Below are 25475 nucleotides of genomic sequence, written 5' to 3'. Positions count from 1 at the left end.
ACTCAGAGGGAAGAAGCATCAACAATGTCCTACATGTGTAGTGGAGTCTCAAACATGAATTCCTTAAAATCATCTGTTGGAAATGGTTTATGTAGATATGAAGCATAGTGAAAATGGTCTTAAACCCATTTTAGACAGATGTTTGATTTATTAAGGTTCAAAGTGACTGTGAAAAGTATCTGCTGATGACTGGTGTTTGGTAAAAGTACTTGATGATGACTGGTGTTTGGTAACAGTATCTGATGATGACTGGTGTTTGGTAACAGTATCTGATGATGACTGGTGTTTGGTAACAGTATCTGATGATGACTGGTGTTTGGTAAAAGTATCTGCTGATGACTGGTGTTTGGTAAAAGTACTTGCTGATGACTAGTGTTTGGTAACAATATCTGATGATGACTGGTGTTTGGTAACAGTATCTGATGATGACTGGTGTTTGGTAACAGTATCTGATGATGACTGGTGTTTGGTAAAGACAGGTTTCTCTGTCATTGTTTAAACTGTTATAAGAAGTTTAGGATAATCCAATTGGTCTAGACATCACCCATGAAACAATTTTGGATATTTGAGTACAAATATCTTTGTCCCTAATAGGCAAACCCTAATTTCATATTCTCAGGATGTAAGAGCCTGCACAGCTTAATAATGAACAACCTAAGGTCAATGATGTTATAAATGTTTAACATTAAAGGCTAAATGAAAGCCTCACCAATAATTACTTTATTCCTAGAAATTATTGAGTACATTAATTTTGTGATTTTGTCACTTTAGCCAAAATTTTAATCTAAAGTTCCTTTTTAAGTATGTCAAAAATTCCATATATAAATTTATATTACTGTGATCAAATGTCAGTCACATTTACGCAATAACAAAAACACTTCAATAATTTCTGAATTCTAATTTACTGAACAAGTATTTGAAGACTAGATAGACAGGGGTATAAAAAATAGAGGCTAATCAGGAACCTGAATTGCTCACCTAGTTCAATGTTAAGCTTTCAAAGGCTAAAAATTGCAAAAATGTCATTTTTCGCCATTCAAGATCAATAACTCTAACAAGGAGTCATCCCACAACTTCAATCCAATGAAGTCTTTCGTAGGTGTTATCATAAGGATCATTTCATCAATAAAATGTTTTTTCTATCTTTTATAATTTTCAAGATATTGGCTAAAAACTGCTAAGAATGTCATTTTTTGCCTTCCAAGGGCAATAACTCTAGCCAAGTATCATCCTACAACTTCAATCCCAAAAAGACTTGTAGAGTTTAAAAAGGAAAGTCACATTTATTTTCCAATATCTCTTATAGTTTTTGAGGTATATGTAAAATTGGGGACTTGACTCCTGTGGTCTGAAAATAGCAATGATGGCCATGTCTTACCCTTGATCTATATAACAGACATGAATCTCAAAGTAAATACCCTATGGATGCTGGTGACCAAGTTTTGTAATAATCCACTAAGTGGTTTCAAAATGAAAGATTTTTAAAAAAAAGTTAACATCTGCAGACGACATAAGACAATGCAGGATGCAAAGTGATGGCATGAGCTCAGCCTCACATGGCCTAAAGCAAGACATGCTAAAAAAACACACACACACACAAAAGGAAAAAGAACAAAAACAGAGAATTGTAAGATGATTTTCATCACTATGTTTGTCCTCTTATCACCATAGTATGCGTCTGTACTTCCTTTTTTAAAGATGAGATGAAAAATTACACTCATTGCTTAAAAACTGTTATAAGTTAGAAAATATATAAAATAAAGTCTTTCTAAAGAGAAAGTTTTAACTTACACCATCTTTCTTCAATTTTTCTGCAGCCTGTGTATATCCTGGCTTCATCTGTTTACAGTGACCACACCCTATGGGAGACAACTCTATATATTACACTGACTATTTTAAGTAATAAAATTAAACTTATAATACAACTGACAAAGAAAAAATAATGTGTACATAATTGAAAACAAAAAAAGAATCATGGTGAACAGTACATTAGTTTCCAGTTTCATAAATATAATTGCTATATAAATGTACAAAATATAAACTAAGGTAATGCATTTGCAAAGGTGTTTAACAGAGCATAGAACATTATATAAAATAAATGTGAAGGTGTTACTTAGATGGGGCATAGAACATGACATAAAATAAATGTGAAGGTGTTACTCAGATGAAGCATTGAACATGACATAAAATAAATATGAAGGTCTTACTAAGATGGGGCACAGAACATGACATGTTGTTAATAAATGGAGCATAGAACATGACATAAAATAAATGTGAAGGTGTTACTTAGACAGGGCATAGAACATGACATAAAATAAATGTGAAGGTGTTACTTACATGGAGTATAGAACATGACAAAAAATAAATGTGAAGGTGTTAATAGATGGGGCATAGAAAATGACAAAATAAATGTGAAGGTATTACTTAGATGGGGCATAGAACATGACATAAAATAAATGTGAAGATGTTAATAGATGGGGCATAGAAAATAATGTAAAATAAATGTGAGGGTCTTACTTAGATGGAGTATAGAGTATAGAAAATGACATAAAATAAATGTGAAGGTGTTACTTACATGGGGCATAGAACATGACAAGGACGGAGGGATTGGTTTTAACAAAATCATCAAAAGTAGCATCAGTGAGATGTACGACATCAGATACTTCCTCAGCCCATTCTGGTTCCTTCTTCTTCTCTGCTGGGGGCTTTGGACTTGAAAAAAAGGAGATAATCAGATGATATGACAAAATGTGACAAGTGCGAAAATAAGGCATCCTAATCTGAGTTTAGGATTTTAACAAGGGAAATTCATAGTATATTTTCAGAAAATCTTTTGTCCAAAAGACAAATGGTTAATCAGTAAATACTGACAACTTTATTAACATTCAAACATTCCAGCATCATACTGGCAAGATCATTAAACAAACCCTAAGCCCACTATATAAAATATTCATCTTAACTTTTGACTTAGCTATATAAAGAGGACAAATGCATTCCTCTCTCACAACAGAATATTCAAATTAAGAACAATAACAGGAATGTACATACTTCAAAGCAACCAAGCTGGTTTAATCAAAACAAAGATAAAGTCCTCTGTCAATATGCAAAGGGGTTACAATAGAACACTTGGTGTCTTGTGAGTCTCTTTCATCAGCCCTATTTCTCATCAGATCATTAGATTTTGTAAAATAAATTGTAAATACCGTATGGTGGGTTATTTTGGTCAATGTAAAATTCAGCTAGGTATATGAAAAATTCTGGTGTTTCTACTTTTGGCAGATGATAAGTGGTGCACTTAGTTCTTAAACCAAAAGTAAATATTTTACTGAAATTATTTATTTATTTAGAATGTTTCTAGAAAGACTACTAAAATATGCCAAAATTAGTACCCTGCAAAAATTACCAGCTATACAGCACAGGAAATATTTGTTTGTGAAATTGAAGCTCTCTTACTAATATACTACTTACTCATTTAACCATTGTACAATGGATTCCTTGTTATTCTCTCCTCCATACAGAAACTTCTTTTTACCATTCCTGGAAGAAAATTACTAAATTTAGCACATCAATATTGAATCATGGCAGTTTTGACAGTAAAAAGTTGAGACTGTAAATATATTAGTCAGCCCTGCAGGGGAAAATTTTTTTTTCAAGAGATTCAAAACTTTCCACATTCAACTTAATGAAATATGGTTTGAAACTTCCAATACATTTCCCATCTTAGTATCACACAGATGCATTAGATGTTTTATTTATTTTTCAAACAGCATCATTTCAACTTCAAAATAAACTTTGATAATATCCTAAGGCTTACATCAAATTCACAAAGAACTGTGCTGAAAAAAATAGTAAATAATTACTATTAGCACTCCATAATCAGACACAGACAAAAAAAGTAATTTTTTAAAAATAATTTGAATAATAATGGTTATAAGTAAGACTTTATTAAGTAAAACTAGTTTTTTAAAAAACTGTTTTTCAATTGTAAATGATTTACTCGGCCAATATAGGGGTCGACCAAACCATTTCCTTTAATTCTTTTTCTTTCAATGCCTATAACTTAATTCTAGCTCCAGTTATGTTTCATAGAAATCAGGCATACCCCATTATGTAACGTTGAAAAAAGGGGGAAAGCAAAATGTTCAAAATGGTCTAAATCAAAAACTACTTTTAGATTTTGCTAAAATTTATACTTCACCTGTATTATTCACATGTATAGTACTTAATGACTGTGTATAGTTGTATAACAGAATACCTCGCTCCTTGTGTGATTGGGTATTGGACGTATAACAGAATACCTCGCTCCTTGTGTGATTGGGTATTGGACGTATAACAGAATACCTCGCTCCTTGTGTGATTGGGTATTGGACGTATAACAGAATACCTCGCTCCTTGTGTGATTGGGTATTGGACGTATAACAGAATAACTAGCCCCTTGTGTGATTGGGTATTGGACGTATAACAGAATACCTCGCTCCTTGTGTGATTGGGTATTGGACGTATGACAGAATACCTCGCTCCTTGTGTGATTGGGTATTGGACGTATAACAGAATACCTCGCTCCTTGTGTGATTGGGTATTGGACGTATAACAGAATACCTCGCTCCTTGTTTGATTGGGTATTGGACGTATAACAGAATACCTCGCTCCTTGTGTGATTGGGTATTGGACGTATAACAGAATACCTCGCTCCTTGTGTGATTGGGTATTGGACGTATAACAGAATACCTCGCTCCTTGTTTGATTGGGTATTGGACGTATAACAGAATACCTCGCTCCTTGTGTGATTGGGTATTGGACGTCTAACAGAATACCTCGCTCCTTGTGTGATTGGGTATTGGACGTATAACAGAATACCTCCCCCCTTGTGTGATTGGGTATTGGACGTATAACAGAATACCTCCCCCCTTGTGTGATGGGGTATTGGATGTCTAACAGAATACCTCGCCCCTTGTGTGATGGGGTATTGGATGTATAACAGAATACCTCGCCCGTTGTGTGATGGGGTATTGGATGTATAACAGAACACCTCGCCCCTTGTGTGATGGGGTATTGGATGTATAACAGAACACCTCGCCCGTTGTGTGATGGGGTATTGGACGTATAACAGAATAACTAGCCCCTTGTGTGATGCGGTATTTGACTTATAACAGAATACCTCCCCCCTTGTGTGATGGGCTATTGGACATCTAAAAGAATACCTTGCCCCTTGTGTGATGGGGTATTAGACGTCTAACAGAACACCTCGCCCCTTGTGTGATTGGGTATTGGACGTCTAACAGAATACCTCGCCCCTTGTGTGATGGGGTATTGGACGTATAACAGAATAACTAGCCCCTTGTGTGATGGGGTATTGGACGTATAACAGAATACCTCGCCCCTTGTGTGATTGGGTATTGGACGTCTAACAGAACACCTCGCCCCTTGTGTGATGGGGTATTGGACGTATAACAGAATACCTCGCTCCTTGTGTGATTGGGTATTGGATGTCTAACAGAACACCTCGCCCCTTGTGTGATGGGGTATCGGATGTCTAACAGAATACCTCGCCCCTTGTGTGATGGGGTATTGGATGTATAACAGAACACCTCGCCCCTTGTGTGATGGGGTATCGGATGTCTAACAGAACACCTCGCCCCTTGTGTGATGGGGTATTGGATGTCTAACAGAATACCTCCCCCTTGTGTGATGGGGTATAAAACTATGTAACTTGCAAAGAAATTTTTTTCTTGATTATGAAATACAAAACATAAGACAAACAAGCAAAACCAAATTTGAATCACTTCACTACAACACAGTAACAACCAGAAAACATCTACTTACATAGAATTTACTCTCTGAAAATATACTGATATCTTAATAATAAAAAAAATAAAACATAGGAAACCAGTTGATGCAATGGATGAGCATAGAAAATCACTGTAAATGGGGAATGGAATTAAAGTCACAGTATTTCAATGCACTAATTTTGATCTAACTATTAATTTGTCGATATATTATTCTTGAGGTGCAAAAATGTGGAGAAAAGTGACAAAAAAACTAATAACAACAAAAACTAAGAACTTCTAAATAAACAACAGACCTTATCCTTACAAAATAAAATTATTTAAATCTTAGTAAACTGAATAATAATAGTTCTATCAAGAATTTTTAAAACAATACATTTAAAATAAGATTTTAATACATTGTATGACTTTTTCTTTACTTGAATCATTTTTACTCGGAAGTCACGTGAGTGGCTTCAAGTATTGTAAGTATAAGAATGACAAAAGGGCTTCCGGCAGATAACTTCACGGACGGAAATGTTGTCTTCAAATTAATGCGTGATTCTCTTTTAAACTTTAAATATTTCACCGATATCCCAAATGAATGATACTTCAAACATTTTTAAGTGTTAATTTTCAGCTAAATATTGTCGAACTGGTAAATTGAGATGCCAAACTATTTTTTGCCGCTTGGCTGCGTAGTAATTTCAAAGAAGATAGTTAAAAGCTATCCTGGTTCCCAGGAGTACTGAATATTGTGATCGGGAACCAGTCTAGTTAAAAGCCAATACAATTAATTTGAGCTATCTCTCTTTGGGTGGTGTTGGATTTTAACTACGCCCCGTGGATGGTATTATAATCAAAATCATTTTATCATGAAGCGTCACATTCAATGTCATCAGTTTCCTTTTTTCACATTTAACGCCTCAAGATCGTAAACAAATGCAATAATCTTATTTTCATGATATTTGTGTACATCTTTGTTTTATTTTGCTGCAGGTTGCAAGGGAAATATGGGCTCAACACCAAAACATTCTCAAACCTTAGTCCATGTCATGACCGGCACTCTAGCACATTGCATAAAAAATAAACATCGGGAACCTATCTTGCAGGTTGCACGCAAGCGACTTCCAAGTTTCAGCATCTTCGGTGCTTTGATTAACTTATCCAATAAAAAGTAATTATGTGTCCACTGCTTTCAGGCCTATAGCTTCAATTTCAGTTTAAGTTAATTAGGTCAAACTAATTCAGTAAAAAAATCTAACATAACTTAAATTTGGTCTGAAAACTCCTAATTTAATAGAAAGATTTACTTTTGAAATTAATGCACTGCAAAGGATTTTAAAGACAGATAAGTCTAGAACCATATGAAACTGCTCACAGTACATACTTGAAATGTAGAACCAAAGCACAGTACATACTTGAAATGTAGAACCAAAGCACAGTACATACTCAAAATGCAGAACCAAAGCACAGTATATACTTGAAATATAGAAAAACCAATGAAAAGTGCTCACAATACATACTTAAAATGTAGAACCAAAGCACAGTACATACTCAAAATGTAGAACCAAAGCACAGTACATACTCAAAATGTAGAACTAAAGTTAAGTGTTCACAGTAAATATTCAAAATGTAAAACCAAAGCAAAAGTGACCAAAGTACAACTAAAAAAACAGCATTAATGTAACATTAAATGATACCCCGCCATGTAATGGTGAAAAAAGGGGGAATGACAAAATTTTCAAAATGGCTTAACTTGAAAACTATATTTTGGTTTTTTGCTTGAATTAACATGAATTTTACACAACTAATGGGGAAATTTTTTTACAAAAATCATTGATCAGTTCTCTAGATATAATCTGGAATGCATGGGGGAAGAACAGATGGGTGGACACCCAATTTTTTAGAGGGTACCTGTATGACATAATACCTTGCCACTTTGTGTGACGTAGTATAAAAATGTCTAAAATGTAATACCAAGGCAAAAGTGCCCAAATGAAAAACCAAAGCAAAGTGCTCACAGTACTCAAAATTTGAAACCAAAGCAAAGTGCTCAAAGTACATTCTCAAAATGAAAAACTAAAGCAAAGTGCTCAAAGTACATACTCAAAATGTAAAACCAAAGTAAAGTGCTCACAGTACATACTCAAAATAGTAGATAGTTGGAAAACCTGTTATGTTGTATTCTGCTCTCAGTGACATCTGGTGGGGCTTGTCTACATCAATACCAACTAAAACCTGAAACACAAAGAAAGAAATTTACACATTGTAATACATGTCATTTGTGATACACCAATATACAATCAAATCTTAAAACAGAAGAAAAATTTGCCTGTAACAATCCAAAAACAAGTAGAAATTTCATTTTAAATGTTTTTTTTGCACCACATATGCAAACAGAATCAATGTGCCTTTTAAACTTCATAGAAACTTTGAAAGAGTGAGTTCAATGTATGATTTTCAGAAAGAATCTTAATCTTACCTTGAAAACTTTTGTTTCAACCCATTTGTGTTGGGTAGATTCTTTCCATATGGTTTTCTTGCACAAAAATGTACAGATTATTTTCTTCTGTATGTTTTTTAAAGAAAATCTTGCAGTTTTGTTGGTTAGTTCCTATGATACAGTTTTCTTACATAAAAACTTACTGCCTTGCCTTTCATTTCAGTAGCAGCTGCAGCAAAATCTGGTTTCATTCTTTTACAAAATCCACACCCTAGAAAAATCTTTAGAATCTTACCACTGATTGAATGACAGGCATGTTTAAATGAAAAGTACACTATTGGTTTAACTGCTTTATGGTTTCTGGCTATATGAATTATACCAAAGTCTTATTACCATAATATATAGTAAAAATCCCCCTTTCAGATCTAGATCCTGTATGCTGAATTTAGAAAAAAAAGGACAACCGTTTGCCTATCCTATCTCACTCCTTTTTCAATGCCTTAATAAACATAGAAGTGTATAAGTGCAATGCTAGGTAGTAGGCTGTGCCTATAAACTCACATTAATTTAATTTGATTGTCTATTTTTCATGTGGACAAGATAGGTTATTTTCCATAAAGTAATTTGATACTGTGATGTCATTTATGTCAATTAGTCTGCAGTCTACAATTAAAATAATTCCACACTAAATGAGACCTTGATGAAGGGAAAAATCTCAATTATGACTTTAATAGATTAAAAATTTAATTAAAAGGATTGCTTTTAATTTTGATAAAGTCATGCTCGTATATCCTGGTCAAAACTTAAAAAGAATCCTTAAATAAAACTGGTTATTTTTGTAACTTAAATTCTCAAACTACCTCAATGGATTACTGTGATAATCACTACTATCCAAGATTTTAGGATTAAAAGCATTAATCTGAAGTTGGAAGGAAATCCAACAACAACAAAAAAAAGGATGTATTCAGGGGATGACATACATGGTGGTGACTAAGTGACTGACAGACGAATGGACAGACCAACATACATGGTGGTGACAAAGTGACTGATTGACAGACGAAAGGACAGACCAACATACATGGTGGTGACTAAGTGACTGATTGACAGATGAATGGACAGACCAATATACATGGTGGTGACTAAGTGACTGATTGACAGATAAATGGACAGACCAGTCAAAAACATAATATTCATATTTGTTTATCTTCTTGTAGCTAAACTGTACTTACATGGTGCATAAAACATGACCAGCATATTCTTCTTCTGTTTCAGTAACTTATTAAATTGCTGAATAAAATATCAAACAACTATACTACAGAATTGTATCTCTCCACGTATAAATTTCATTACTTAGTTCTAATTTTTAACATGTCATCTATGAAATTAAAACTTTAATATTTCTCTATTTATTAATGGATTTTCACACCTCCTTTGTGATACAAATACAGTTCTTGTCTCTAGAGAGATTCTGAGTTATCAGGCACTGTTTGGTTGTGTGGCTCACATACCCCACACAGCCTTATATTAAACGATCAGTCCAATAAGTGGTCATTTTAATGGATTTTTAAGAAAAATAGTCCTATCCAAACTTTTAAGTTTACCAATATTTCATTCAAGTTTGAAAGCAATCTGACATAAAAATTAGCAAGTATCCATGCAACAACATAGTGATTACATATTGCTGACTGATTGGCAGGATCAGTCAAATACATTACACCCTACTAAGTTTTGTTGTGTAATGATTAATATTATATCTTGTATCTTTAAACAAACCTCAGGACTTTCTACTTTTACAAAATTTCTCAGGACTCACAAAATGTTCAACATCTAGGGCGGTAGGTTCCTCTTCCAATGGGATGTATCTTGTTGGGTCCCTACCCCTTACATTACTCCTACCTCTTTCTCCAACCCTACACAAACCTCAAAACTCTCTAGATGATCAACATATACAGCAGTTGGTTTCTCTTCCAACAGGATATCTCCTGCTGGATCCCTAACCCTACCTCAACCTCTAACTCTACACATACCTCAGGACTCTCTACATGAACAACATCCCCAGCAGTGGGTTCCTCTTCCCATGGGATATCTCCTGTTGGGTCCATCAGGAAGTTTACTAATGACTGAAGTTAACAATAAGTAAAAGTCATAATGATAGATGTACATGTAGCTGATAAAAAATTATAAAGCTACTATGGGTATATGCAGTAAACAGTTCATTTCATATCATTTTTACATTGAAAAAAGATATATAGAAGTGAATGTTCCCTGTGTAACAAATTTTGATATTTCATATGTGAAATAAATTCTGTTATTTCATTCTTGCTTTTGCTACTGGCACAACACTTTTCCCTTGTGACATAAATTTCATTTGATGCGCTGATGATTTGGAATATCAATACGCTAATCACAAAATTAAAAAATATGTTTCACAATGGGAAGGACTTATTTAGAAAATGTATATGATAAATAGAATTATCAATAAATTGTCTGTCATCTTGCAAAGTCATAAGGAAATATATAATTAAATGAGCACACAGTATTTGAAATGATTTTAAAACTATCTTTAAATTATTTAAAACAAATTTTTGACATGAATTTACAATGTCTCTTTCAAGGGTGAGAAGATTGGCAGGAAAATATATTTTTGAAATGTAATGGGAACTTTTGTTTTTATCATTTAAAAAAAAATAAGTGATCTCAAGTTCTCTTCTTGAAACAAGATTATACAAATTTTTAAAACATTCTTTATAATTTAAATTTAATGGTTAACTGATGATCATCTTTGATAAATATCAGGAAAATCTATAGACAATAATATTAGGTAAGATCTACCTAAAATATAAGTATATACTTTGTACCTAGTACCCTTACATTTGTCAAAATTTATCATAACACATGGGTTATTCTTTATACAGGCTATTGTATTGTACTTAGAAATTACCTTAGCAACCATTTTTCTGTCATAGTTTTTGTTGAAAGATCCATCTCTGAAAGAAAATCACACCTCTTGACAAGATTTTGTGTTTTGTTTTCGAAAAGGATTTTACTTCTTAAATTTAGATATACATGTATAATGAACAGACAATGTCTTAACAATTTATAGAAAATGGTAAAAGGGAGATAATATTTTGATCTGCTTGTACTAGGCATTTTGAAGCGCTACTTTAAATAGAAAAAACAAATAAGTAACAATTTATTGCAGAATGATTATCATAGGATTCACAATTCACAATGGAAGTCCATTCTGACCTTTGACATATGACCTCTAAAATGTACAGATTTCTAAATTTTTTGCATAGTTTGATCAAAATGTACTGAATATTAATGAAGCAAATTGTAATTGGATTAAGTTAACCAATACCTCTAACCAGTGTTCTTCCCAGGGCCTTTTAGCATCATTGTAATGTGATTTGATATAATGCTATAAGAACTGGTTACAAATGTGATGCTATAATTTCGAAGGAAAAGATGCTGTCCAAACTGTATACTTGACCAGGATGCTATTTGAATTTTCCAGGGAAAACATTGCCTCTCAATGACAAAATTATGTACAAAGGAGCTGTTATAGGTAGAAACAGAAAGGAATGGAGAACACATAGTTGCTTAATACATATGTATGAAACATTGTCAGTGAGGGGTTATAACTCCTTATCATATTAAATGGTACTTACTTATAATGTTTCAGTTCTAACTGACTGGGTGACACTTTCTGGTTCTTACACAACTTCTTTGCATCACTGAAAATAACATATCAAAATGGTAATATAAATATTGTCATATAATTAATTTAAATGGTGATATAAATATTGCCATATAATTAATTTAAATGGTGATATAAATATTGTCATACAATTAATCAAAATGGTGATATAAATATTGTCATATAATTAATTTAAATGAATGTTATACAACCAATACATATATAAACTACCACAAGATTTTGTACAAATAACTAAAGGCTATAAAGAGCCTGAATCACTCACCCGGGTTTATAAGCTACATTGTATTTTTTGTATAAGTGGCCATGTTTTTTCATATCGGCTTTCATTGAAGTCTGTCCAGTAATTTCCGAAGAGAAGGCTTTTGAAAGTAATACCATAAAAAAGTTGCACAAAAGGAAACTTCCAAAAAAGGGCATCAACTCCAACATGGATCAACCTATTTTCACAAAATTGACCACAGACAGATCTGATCATGCCGAACCTTTCATTCCCTGTGTCAAAATTTGGCTAACCCTAAAGGTTTTTGAAATATATATATATATGTGAAAAGCTGTCATCTGTCCTATTTCTAGTAACAAAAGCCATGTTTTTTCATAGATCAAAAATCCCAACACCGTTTTGTGCAGAATACTACATGGAACAATCATATTTAGAAGGAACCTGGAGTTTAAAGGAACCTGAAGTCAGAAGGAACCTGGAGTCTAAAAGAACCTGGAATCTGAAAGATACTGGAGTCTGAGAAAGCTGGAGTCTAAAGGAACCTGAACTCTATAGGGACCTGGAGTTTATAAGAACTAAAGTCAGAAGGATCCTGGAGTCTGAAAGAACCTGGAATCTGAAAGAAACTGGAGTCTGAGAGAAGCTGGAGTCTATAGGAACCTGCAGTCTATAGGAACCTTGAGTCCGAAAGAACCTGGAGTCTGAAGGAACCTGAAGTCAGATGGAACCTAGTCTGAAGGAACCTGGAGTCTATAGGAACCTGGATTCTGAAGGAACCTGAAGTCAGAAGGAACCTGGAGTCTATATGAACCTGGAGTCTGAAGGAACCTGAAGTCAAAAGGAACATAAAGTCTGAAGGAACCTGGAGTCTCAAGGTACCTGGTCTATAGGATTCTGGAGTCTGAAGAAACCTGGAGTCTATAGGAACCTGGAGTCTGAAGGAACCTGAAGTCTATAGGAACCTGGAGTCTGAAGGAACCTGGTCTATATGAACCTGGAGTCTGAAGGAACCTGAAGTCAGAAGAAACATGAAGTCTGAAAGAACCTGGAGTCTATAGGAACATGGAGTCGATAGGATTCTGGAGTCTAAAGGAACCTGAACTCTATAGGAACCTGGAGTTGATAGGAACCTAGAGTCTGAAGGAACCTGAAGTCAGAAGGAACCTGAATTCTGGAGTCTATAGGAACCTGCAGTCTGTAGGAACCTTGAGTCTGAAAGAACCTGGAGTCTGGACAAACCTGAAGTCTATAGGAACGTGAAGTCTGAAGGAACCAGAAGTCAGAAGGAACCTAGTCTGAAGGAACCTGGAGTCTGAAGGAACCTAGTCTGAAGGAACCTGGAGTCTATGGGAACCTGGAGTCTGAAGAAACCTGGAGTCTGAAGGAACCTAGTCTGAAGGAACCTGGAGTCTGTAGGAACCTGGAGTCTGAAGGAACCTGAAGTCAGAAGGAACCTAGTCTGAAGGAACCTGGAGTCTATAGGAACCTGGATTCTGAAGGAACCTAGTCTGAAGGAACCTGGAGTCTATGGGAACCTGGAGTCTGAAGGAACCTGGTCAGAAGGAATCTGAATTCTGGAGTCTATAGGAACCTGCAGTCTATAGGAACCTTGAGTCTGAAAGAACCTGGAGTCTGGACGAACCTGAAGTCTATTGGAACCTGGAGTCTGAAGGAACCTGAAGTCAGAAGGAACCTAGTCTGAAGGAACCTGGAGTCTATAGGAACCTAGTCTGAAGGAACCTGCAGTCTGAAGGAACCTAGTCTGAAGGAACCTGCAGTCTATAGGAACCTTGAGTCTGAAAGAACCTGGAGTCTGGACGAACCTGAAGTCTATTGGAACCTTGAGTCTGAAGGAACCTAGTCTGAAGGAACCTGGTCTATAGGAACCTGGAGTCTTTAGGAACCTGAAGTCTGAAGGAACCTGAAGTCAGAAGAATCCTGAAGTCTGAAAGAACCTGGAGTCTATAGGAACATGGAGGCTATAAGAACCTGGAGTTTATTGGAACCTAGAGTCTGACGGAATCTGAAGTCAGAACGAACCTGAATTCTGAAGGAACCTGGAGTCTATAGGAACCTCAAGTCCATAGGATCCTGGAGTCTAAAGGAATCTGAAGTCTGAAGGAACCTGGAATCTATAAGAAGCTGGAGTCTATAGGAACCTGAAGTCAGAAGGCACCTGTAGTCTGTAGGAACCTTGGTTATGAAGTCTGAAGGCACCCTGTTTATGAAGCCTTAACTATTGAATACATGATAGACAGAGTGCCAGTCACAAAATAAGTAGCAGAGAAACCGAATTGATCTCCACTTAATACATACCTACAATCAACCAAGCCAAGTGTGTAGAGGTTTTGAGGTAAAACCATGACTGATCTCCAATACATACCTACAATCAACCAAGCCAAGTGTGTAGAGGTTTTGAGGTAAAACCATGACTGATCTCCACTTAATACATACCTACAATCAACCAAGCCAAGTGTGTAGAGGTTTTGAGGGAAAATCATGACTGATCTCAATTAATACATACCTTCAATCAACCAAGTCAAGTGTGTAGAGGTTTTGAGGGAAAATCATGACTGATCTCCACTTAATACATACCTACAATCAACTAAGCCAAGTGTGGCCTTCCCTTTCATTTCATCAGCCACATTTTCAAATATAGACTTTAACTTCCCATACTCCTTTCCTAAAACAGAAGTACATAAAAATACATTTATAACATGAATAGTATACTATATGTACTAGTTACCAGGACCCAATCAAACTTATGCTACATTTAATATGATTTCAGGCTTTACCTATGACAGAGCTTATTTGTAATCAAGAACAATTAATTTCAGTGATCAAGTACTACTATGTTGGTATATCACTGATGTCTCGACCAATGGGAACTTACGATACTTCTTATACACATAATGTCCATCTGTGTTAAAATTTTAAACAATTACTTCCAAACTGCATACATCAACTTATACTACATGTACTAATATCACTAGGGCCCACTAAAACTATACTACATCATGTAATATGTACTAGTTACCAGGGTCCAGTAAATATATACTACATGTAATAGCTACCAGAGCCCGGAAATGTATACTACATGTAATAGCTACCAAAGCCTAGTAAATGTATACATGTAATAGCTACCAGAGCCCAGTGAATGTATACAACATGTAATAGCTACCACAGCCCAGTAAATGTATACATGTAATAGCTACCAAAGCCCAGTAAATGTATACATGTAATAGCTACAAGCCCAGTAAATGTATACATGTAATAGCTACCAAAGCCCAGTAAATGTATACATGTAATAGCTACCAGAGCCCAGTAAATGTATACATGTAATAGCTACCAGAGCCCAGTAAATGTACATGTAATAGCTACCAGAGCCCAGTAAATGTATACATGTAATAGCTACCAGAGCCCAGTAAATGTATACATGTAATAGCTACCAGAGCCCAGTAAATGTATACATGTAATAGCTACCAGAGCCCAGTATATGTACATGTAATAGGTACCAGAGCCCAGTAAATGTACATGTAATAGCTACCAGAGTCTGGAAATGTATACTACATGTAAAAGCTGCCAGAACCCAGTAAATGTATACATGTAATAGCTACCAGAGCCCAGTAAATGTACATGTAATAGCTACCAGAGTCTGGAAATGTATACTACATGTAAAAGCTGCCAGAACCCAGTAAATGTATACTACATGTACCAGTAATCAATTAAAAGCCTCATTAACTTTATATAAAAATTTATCAGCATTAAACTTTATCCAAAAAACTTTATTAGTTTTGTAAAATATAAATTATTTCTCCATACTCAAATGTTAAAAAATTGAAATACAATATATATATTCTTTATGTTAAATTACAGTTTCTAGGTTCAAATTCATTAAAGTTCAGATTTATATTTAATTATTGTTATTTATGTCCAAAAGGATCCTTAGTCTTTTCAAATAACAGTTTTTGGTGCCTTACTGATGATAAGTCATCATCAATATATAGCATGGACACTCTATAATCTTTTATATAGCTTGGAAACTCTGGACGCTTACCCTACCAGACCAACTGGTCCATGTTCCCAGTTTTAAGTGGAGTCCGAGTTGCTTATTTGCTTTTGTTACTTTGTATGTATGATTTTATTTACTTTATGTTCTTTGTTGTGTATGTCTGTTTTTCATGCCTGGTCTTTATCCCTGGATTACATTCTTCTGATTACTGCTATAACTTTAGTTCCCTTGATTGCTCTTTTATATACCTTGGACACTCTATTATCTATTATAAATCATGATCAATAAAACATGTGTTATTCAGATAAAAAAATCCTGGTAAATTGATTCTATGCTTTACAAATCTGATGATGTATGTAATAATCAATTAACTCATTACAGATTAAATCTGATGTAACACATGGTGAAATTATGTTGCTTTATGCAATGAAAAGTAAAGCTAACACAAGATGTTACATACTACATTTCTGTCAAATTTGGAAAGAAGAAACATGGTACAAGTCATTATGCAAAAGCAATATACCAAATACCTAAGCATTCCCTCAAATAGAAGCTGAGAAATTGGTTACAGAAAAGTGTAACAGAAAGACAGACAAGGTCATAGCAATATAGCTCCCACTCTAAAAAGGGGTATAACTACATGCAGTCAAACAGGACATTTAACCACATACCTGATTTAGCATATATAATGAGTAGATTGGTCTTGGTTCTAAGAGTCTTCTTTAATTCTTTAGGGTCATCTATATCCAGAATCAATGATGTCTTCTGTTTAGCTCCCAACTTAACTGGTACATTCACCTAAAACATCAAGTCAGGAAAAGTAAGAGAACAGGAAAATTTCTGCTGATTCATGTTTTACAAAAACTATTGAAAAAAATATCTAGATAGTGCTGGAGGAAATGTGACAACCCTAATAGCATAAGAGTAAGATACAAAACGTGCTGTTAAACCAAATATATAATACAGCATCAGAGAAGCTACACTGAAGGGAGACAGGTACCAGTATCATATTGTATATCCCTGAGCGGGTGTATGTCAAAACATGGATGCTATTAAAATATAGTGCATTTTCTTTTTGCCTCTCTACAAACTAATGTTTTGTCAAAAGATATGAACAATGACTTATTAAATAGAGCAAACATCACACTGTAAGATGAAGAACTTCTTTAAAAGAAAATCGAACATAATAACATAAAAATGTTCCACTGAAAAGGTTGGTTTGATGAGTGCAAAACGAAAGTGAAAGTAGGGAAAATGACTGTTTATAGTTCAAGACTACTTTTCTGTCCGATCTTCGTGGGCTCACTCTATTTTCTTTGTGGGAAATTATTTTTTCACATGTCCTTAGAATTTGTGGGAAATTATTTTTTCACATGTCCTCAGAAATGCTACATAAGTGCAAGTTTTATTGAATCAATTTACATATTTTTAAAAAAAATCCTAAAGATATGCACTTCACTATAGAAGTCTATGGGAAAATTAATACGATACTGAGACCTAGTAAGCCAATTTTTCAAGTAATGTTGGATATTCAGCAAGTGGTCTTAACCAGCTGAAAAAGTAGTACTCAAATGCAGGTAACACATATAAGATGAATTTGCCAACTTTTGAACCTGGTTTTTTATGGTAGCTCTGTTTTTTTGCATTTATGGTTAATCTTCACCAAATTTGGAAAAGCATTTTGTTTTCATGAATTTGTAGGATATCAGTTCAATAAAATTATTACCTTGACTATTTATGATGAGCATATCTATATTCAAGTAACCTGAAGCAAGTAATACTCCTGCATAAAGGATAGTTTTCAAGTTACAACACATTTCAAGTATGTAGTTAGGACTTGAAAATAGTCATTTTCCATACATTGCCTCTTATATATGAAAAAATGAATATTTTTTTATTTTTTGTTTTTCTTTCAAATAAATAGCTGAAATAAGTTACCATATAACTGTGTGATTGATTTAAACACAGAAATATCACAAAAGTCAAAAGCAATTTTTTAGTGGACTTTTTATAGTGGTTCAAATGGACAGATTCTAATGCGGCAAGAAAAATTATGGTGTTTATTCATATAAAAACTGAATTTTTTCAAAAAGTGTCTAAAGCAGACAAATGTTATCATGATATTTATACCATTAAACTATTTTTCTTGCATCATAGCTATTGGTTTTAAAGAAAAATCCTTTTCCTGTCATATTGAGGTCCATTTGTATCTACCTGGGGTACCAAAATGGCTTAAAATCTGTATTTTCTGCATATGAAAAGCTGTATCTTTTTTAAACTATGATATTGGTACCATTTTTTCTGGATTTATTATAATTAAAATGACCATATCTATAGTTTAGAACAGTTGGTTGTACTGGTACATATACTTTACTTTAAACAAGAGGCTCCCTTGTGTTAAAGACAAAAAAGGAGGTTCGGATATTAATATTTCTATATATGGCACTCACAAGTGGGGATTAAATAATGACTTGGAACTCATAGTACAGCTTATGTATCTACCATGTCAGAAAAACCACAAATTTGCATAGTTTGATTAATGCAGAAGCTTTTTATCAAAAGTAATATTTTCTGGCAAACATTGAGATATTAGTCTTATGCCTGGAATAGGGTACCTATATAAAAAATTTAATAGAAAACTCATGTTTGTAGCAGGGCAATGATATTCTGAATGTTCAGTATGAAGATGAATACTCTAGCAGAAAAACAACAACTTTTATGATTATACTGAAATGTTTATTAGTAATAGGTACCAGTATCGTATTGCATATCCCTGAGCGGATGTATGTCAAAACATGGATGCTATCAAATAATAGTGCATTTCCTTTTTGCCTCTCTACAAACTAATAATTTGTTAAAAGATATGAACAATGACTTATAAAATAGAGCAAACATCACACTGTAAGATGAAGAACTTTTTAAAAGAAAATCTAACATAATAACATAAAAATGTTCCACTGAAAAGGTTGGTTTGATGAGTGCAAAACGAAAGTGAAAGTAGGGAAAATGGCTATTTATAGTTCAAGACTACTTTTCTGTCCGATCTTCGTGGGCTCACTCTATTTTCTTTGTGGAAAATTATTTTTTCACATGTCCTTAGAAATGCTACTTAACTGAAAGTTTTATTGAATCAATTTACATATTTTTTAAAAAATCCTAAAAATATGCACTTCACTATAGAAGTCTATGGGAAAATTAATACGATACTGAGACCAGACTACCACAGAGAAGCAACACTGAAGGGAGACAACCACATAAAAATGTTCAGCCTCACTAACCACTTCCAGGTCAAAGGGCCACCCCCTATGTAGTACCAAAAAACACACTGAACCTAGACATATGCATTGTAAGTGCATTATTTGTGTGTATTATGATTAAAAGTAGTCAAAATAAAGCTGAGAATGTGTACTTTAAAATCATATATGTAATTAACTACAAAAGTGTATGAATATTGTTTATGTGTGAGTAATTTGCCTCCATGCTGTCACTTAGCAGAAAAGGTAAAAATGTGGATTTTCAATATTATTCATTCAAGTAAATTTTGTGAAGAATTTCTGAAATCATCATACCATTAGCATAATGATTTTGGAAGCCTCATTTTCCAAGCTTCGCAACGGTATGCAACTTAAAGATGTCATTTGTGCTGGGAATTCACTTTGAAAATTACTTTTTTAACATGTAAAGTAATGGAAACGTTAAAAGTGGTTAGTGAGACCATAAGCCAAATTATGGCATATTTCAGAGAAATGCATAATTTGAGGAAAATTGCCTTTCCTGGTCATTATTTCCATTTTCCCATAAAATCAATATAGTGATATTGGTAATCTGGCTCTATTTTAAGAGGTGCATTGTGCAAAGTATTTTAAAAAAACAACATAGCAACAAGATTTTTATCAGTAAAAGTGACTCATAACTTGACGTCATGCATGAAATATCTAACGTCACTGCTTGGGATATTCAAAGTACTCAAATAGTCACACAGCACAGACTTAGAATCACACAGTAATGAAATAGGTATGATATAAGTTGTTGAAATCTGTCCTTTTTTGAGAATGATAAATGATATCTACTATTACAACTTCTTGAATTATCATAGGTCTCAATTTGATGTGACAAGTTAGTTAAAATTGTCATTTTTTAGTACTTTATGGAAAATATCACTGAGGGGCATGATATAAAAATGACCATTTCTTTGTAGTCCTATGTCTGATTTTGATAGTTTTGGTCTTATTAGACTCACAATACCACAAGCTTTCATAAAATGTAAAAAAAGAAAAAGCATAAAAACTCATAAAATGTTTTTAAGGTCTCACTAACCACTTCTAGGTCAAATGGTCAAAATAAAGCTGAGAATGTGTACTTTAAAATCATATATGTAATAAACTACAAAAGTGCATGAGTATTGTTTACATGTGTGAGTAATTTGCCTCCATGCTGTCACTTAGCAGAAAAGGTAAAAATGTGGATTTTCAGTATTAATTATTCAAGTAAATTTTGTGAAGAATTTCTAAAATCATCGTACCATTAGCATAATGATTTTGGAAGCCTTATTTTCCAAGCTTCACAACGGTATGCAACTTGAAGATGTCATTTGTGCTGGGAATTCACAGTGAAACTTTGAAAAATCACTTTTTTAACATGTAAAGTAATGGAAACGATAGAAGTGGTTAGTGAGACCTTCATCATTGGGCACAAACTAACTAGTAAACTTTCATTGGTCCCATAAAAGCTTACAAAGATGTACAAAACTTAAAAATTCAGGAAATAAATCATCAAAAAATATTCAAGACATACAATGTAATAGTTTCCAATGATTCTTTAAACTACAATGTAGATTGACAAGATCTACAGGAATGTTAATTGGCTTTATTTCATATTCAAACATTTACAATTTTATAAGTGTAACAGACAGACTGACCAACCGATATGTGTGGGTAATACAAACAATGTTATTAAAATAGATAAAAGTTACTGAATGACACTCCAGTCAAACATAAATTAATTGTTGGTTGCTTGACTTTTGGTGGATGAACGTCTTATTGGCAATCATACCACACAACCTATTTTATATAGTGGTATTTGTTATTGGGAGATAAAAAGATGAATAAAATACAGATTCGGTTTATCAAATATCACTATCAAACACATAAATGGTACCTGATAAGAATTTTTTTCTAAATTATACCAGTAATGCCCATCAAAAACTAATGACACAGAATTGGTCTCTATCAGTTGTACGGTTTCATTTGTACCCAGTTTGAACACAGAATGTTTACTTACAAGGCTTATCTTATGTAAACTTGTAGCTAATATCTGGTAAACAGTACAAACAAATTTTAAAGTAAAACTTCTTATCTTTAACAAAACAAAAGTATAACAAATATATCACAGTTACATTTCATATATCATTATTGTAAATCTATTTAACATGTGTAAGACATTATTATTATTGGACAATATCAAAACAAGTAACATAAATAGTAATAATAACTTTGTAATTCTTGTAGTGTTATCAACATATGATTCAGCTGATTACAATAATAACTTTGTAATTCTTGTAGTGTTATCAACATGATTCAGCTGATTACAAAGTTACATGATGATCATGTATTTCAATTATATGGTGATATTTACAAATTAACTCATTAACAAGAATTTTCTTAGCACAAAGTTGTAATTTTATAACTATATAACTATCATTTTTATATTTGCAGTGGTCCAAGAGTAATCAAGGGAACCAAGGTAATAGGGGTAATCAAAAGAATGTAATCCAGGGACAAAGACCAGACATGGAATACAGAGGTCAAGGTCCTCCAACTTCTGATCCTAGTCCTTTGAATTTTGTTTACTGAACTCCTAGATTTCTAATCTTCTACACTGACACTTTATTGAAGATCTTTGATTTGAAATAAGTCATGTAACTATACTCTAGCTAACTAGAATCTTTAAATTTAATACATGTACAGAATGTAGTTATAATGAAACATTGGAGTAAGAAATTATTTTTATCACTTATAATAAATGCTCTTATGGTTTTTAAGGAAAATCTGACTGACATACTGCTGTACAAGAGTACTATGGGAAGAATTTTAAGAAACGTAAGACACAGTTTTTTAATTTGTTGATATTTTTGGATTGCAGTAGAATTTATCAAGAAAGATCAGGTCTCTTTTAAATCAATAAATCATGCAAAAACTACATGTACTGCCCTGTTAGTAGCATTATGGACAATAACTACAATGAAGCCAGTCCAAATCAGCACTGAATAAACTGGTTACCTGTCTAAACAAGACATTCCTACTAGTCCTCTTAAGGCTCTTTAATACATTGTATGTCAGATTCTGAAGGTGACTGTGATAGATGGATACATGGATGCACACCATTAATAAGTTCCTCAATTATCTTGCAAAAGGAGAGGGGACAAAAAAAGCAATGTAATGCAAAGCAGTTTGATATTTTTGCCACTTGGTTTAATACAATTAGAGATTGAAAGTCAGTTTGTTATTAGTTCTAAATGATGAAATAGTATAGTTCCATAGAATGCACAAAAGTTTTCAGAAGTTAGACCCAAATTTTTACTACAATTTCTTCAAGTGCATGTGACTATGAGCATTAACCTACTGACCCAAAATTCAAATGGTATCTTCCTTAAACATAACCTGTTCATAGTTATGCAACAAAACAAAACAAGTAATCTGTGAGTGCATGTAACCTTGAACTTTGACCTACAAATTCCAAAATCTTTACCCCTAAATGGTTAACTTGTATAAATTTCATGTAAATGCGCAAATGCACTCAGAAGTAATGCCCAGGAAACTACTTTTGGACAGAATTATATACATGTACATATATGCATGAAAGTACAGACACTGTCAAATTCCATAGTTCCCCACTGCACACTGTGGCAGGGAAAAATTAAACATCCATGACTAGAAATAAGTGTAGAAGCATAAATAGTAATCTCTCCAAATCAGACATTTCATCTAGTTTTTACCAAAAAAATACATGTAAATAAAACATCACTTCAGTAAAAAAGATAAAAAAATACTTTTCACTTGTGATAACTTAATCAGCTTGTAATTGTAACAATGTTACTTGATGATGGGGCACTGAACAAGCCTACAACCTCACATTTTATTGAACAAAAGTGATGGCAGCTGTAAAATTCAAGTTTGGTTTTTGGCATTTGTGCCAGGGATATTTTCAAACAAAAACAGTCCTTGACTTTTACATGTATATATTGAAATAATTGAATAATTTGTAAACAGTTCAGTAGTTGAACCAACAAGAGGTTGAATGCAAAATGTATGTCATGCTAAGAATACTCCAACTCATACATATTTCAGTTAAACCTAAGAAAGGGAGACATGGTACAAGCATTAAACCAAATATCTTATCATTCCCTACAATAGAAGCTGAGAATTCTGTTACAAAAATTTTCATTATGTACCACCTGAAAAACAACTAAGTTGATCAATAAACAAGAAGTAGATGATAGAGGAACCTGGAAAGGGGAGATACTGTACAGTTATCATGCATAAGCTATAAACCAAATATCTAAGCATTCCCTCAAACAGATGTTGAGAAAACTGTTACAAAGAGTGTAACAGACAGACAGACAGACAGACAGACAGATAGAGAAGGTGATAGCAATAATATAGCCACACTCTGATAAGTGGATTAGAGTGGATGTATAATAATAGTTAAATAATTCATTGAAATAAAGAACATAGCACAGTTATCTCAAAGTTCACCAAATAAAATCTAAATTGGATTTGGTATTTTAACATGACAAAGCAGGAAAATGTGTAAGCTATCATTTTTTTTTAAATACATGTACAAGTAGTTCTAGCTTAATTACTGTGTTGCAAGTCTCAAATACATGCTTTCAACCATATTAATATTTGAATTAGCAAGAAAAAAAAGATAGTAATAATATGTATATGTAACGATAAAATACAATTTTAACTTGATCTTAATGCACCGGTGGATGAAATTAATATACAACTGTATGTGATCTCTGCCATCATGAACACAGCAATTCTTAACCAAACCATTATCTACAGTAGACTGTAATTTAAGTTTTTGCGTAGTGCTCTATAGTTTATATACATATTAATTAAAATTCACATTAACCATGAACCCATAAGGTTAAACTTGGACTGAAGCAAAAACTTATGGACATAAACATATGCATGCACATTACATACAAATAATTTTAATAAAATACAGACTGAGAAAAAAAATCAAATTAAGACTTGACATGTAAACATGAATATGTATTATGATTGTATGTATGTTATAGTGCTGGAATAAGCTTACTTCAAATTTGGTGACTATGCAGTCATAAGAAATCAGGAATTCAACTACATAGTAGCCTATATTCCAGGATGCTCCATTTATGACATAGCTAGGATCTTTTTGAAATTTGAACTTCAGTTACATATAACTGCATCCCAGATCTCCAACCTTTTCATTTGACACTGCATTGTTGACTTCTTATTTCCTTAAGTAGATCACTGATTTAAAATTTGGAATTATACTGGACCTTCCTCTGCAGAAGGTTAATATTCATTCCTGATAAATTAACAATCCTAAAAATGCTTTAGAAAATAGTTTTGAGCAGCCAACAAGATATTGCTATAGTCATTTCCCTTAAACAAATTTTGTGGCAAACATGATCTGTGTTACCATGTTTTTCTTGTTGAAATGTATACATGTGCCAACTGTAAAAAAAGATGACTTTTTCTTACTTGTCACGATCACTGTCTCATGACTGACATGAGCAGGAGGCAGGATAAAGTGTTATTTAACTTTAAAAACAACACGAAAATATAGTGTAAATTGAAAGCCATTGCAACAACATTACAATGTAACTATCCATGACTTAACTAGCTCAATTTTCTCGATCGGAGTACATTTTATGAGTGAAAGCTCAGGGCAAGGGAAGGGTTTTTGTCTGTGGCCCAGTGAGGGACAAGAGTGCATAAATGATTGCTGATTGGGCTTGATTTAAGAAAAAAAAGTTCTGGAGCAGCTTCATGCAGAATAAACATAAACTTACCAATAAAATAAATAACAATGGTAAGAGCCTAGCCATTCTGAAGTGCCACGTATAGTTAGTGGCCGGTAACCTTATCATTAGAATACTTTCGAGCTCTCTACTGGAAAGTCTAGAAAGGTGTACTTTCCCGGAATTTTTTTAATTGTCTTCAAAACATGTTTGAAAATATTTTTTGGTATAAAATCATTGTTCCTTTTTGTTATTAATACTGCCATCTTCACACAATGCTAACAGAATGGTTTGCCTA

At 33.4% G+C, this 25475-nt stretch overlaps 1 protein-coding gene across 1 annotated transcript in view; it reads right to left on the bottom strand.

Annotated features, from left to right (window-relative positions):
- The window catches only part of LOC148610863 (protein disulfide-isomerase A5-like), a 47380-nt gene extending 22017 nt beyond the window's left edge, over positions 1 to 25363 (bottom strand). The window contains exons 1-12 of the mRNA XM_088590694.1: positions 25229 to 25363; positions 16836 to 16962; positions 14748 to 14835; positions 11883 to 11948; positions 11153 to 11198; positions 10239 to 10331; positions 9441 to 9498; positions 8415 to 8482; positions 7915 to 8006; positions 3469 to 3537; positions 2576 to 2712; positions 1792 to 1859 (exon numbers count right to left, since the gene is read on the bottom strand). Coding sequence (XP_088446820.1) covers positions 1792 to 1859; positions 2576 to 2712; positions 3469 to 3537; positions 7915 to 8006; positions 8415 to 8482; positions 9441 to 9498; positions 10239 to 10331; positions 11153 to 11198; positions 11883 to 11948; positions 14748 to 14835; positions 16836 to 16962; positions 25229 to 25306 — 990 coding nt within the window. The 5' untranslated portion in view covers positions 25307 to 25363. The remainder of the gene's footprint in view (positions 1 to 1791; positions 1860 to 2575; positions 2713 to 3468; positions 3538 to 7914; positions 8007 to 8414; positions 8483 to 9440; positions 9499 to 10238; positions 10332 to 11152; positions 11199 to 11882; positions 11949 to 14747; positions 14836 to 16835; positions 16963 to 25228) is intronic.
- Positions 25364 to 25475: the final 112 nt, after the last annotated feature.

Source organism: Perna viridis, chromosome 7, assembly GCF_037379345.1.
Source record: "Perna viridis isolate PV_CMFRI_1.1 ecotype Kerala chromosome 7, ASM3737934v1, whole genome shotgun sequence".
Classification (NCBI taxonomy): Eukaryota; Metazoa; Mollusca; class Bivalvia; order Mytilida; family Mytilidae; genus Perna; species Perna viridis.
Note: the sequence above shows the minus strand (reverse complement) of the source record. Positions and strands in the feature narration are given on the sequence as shown.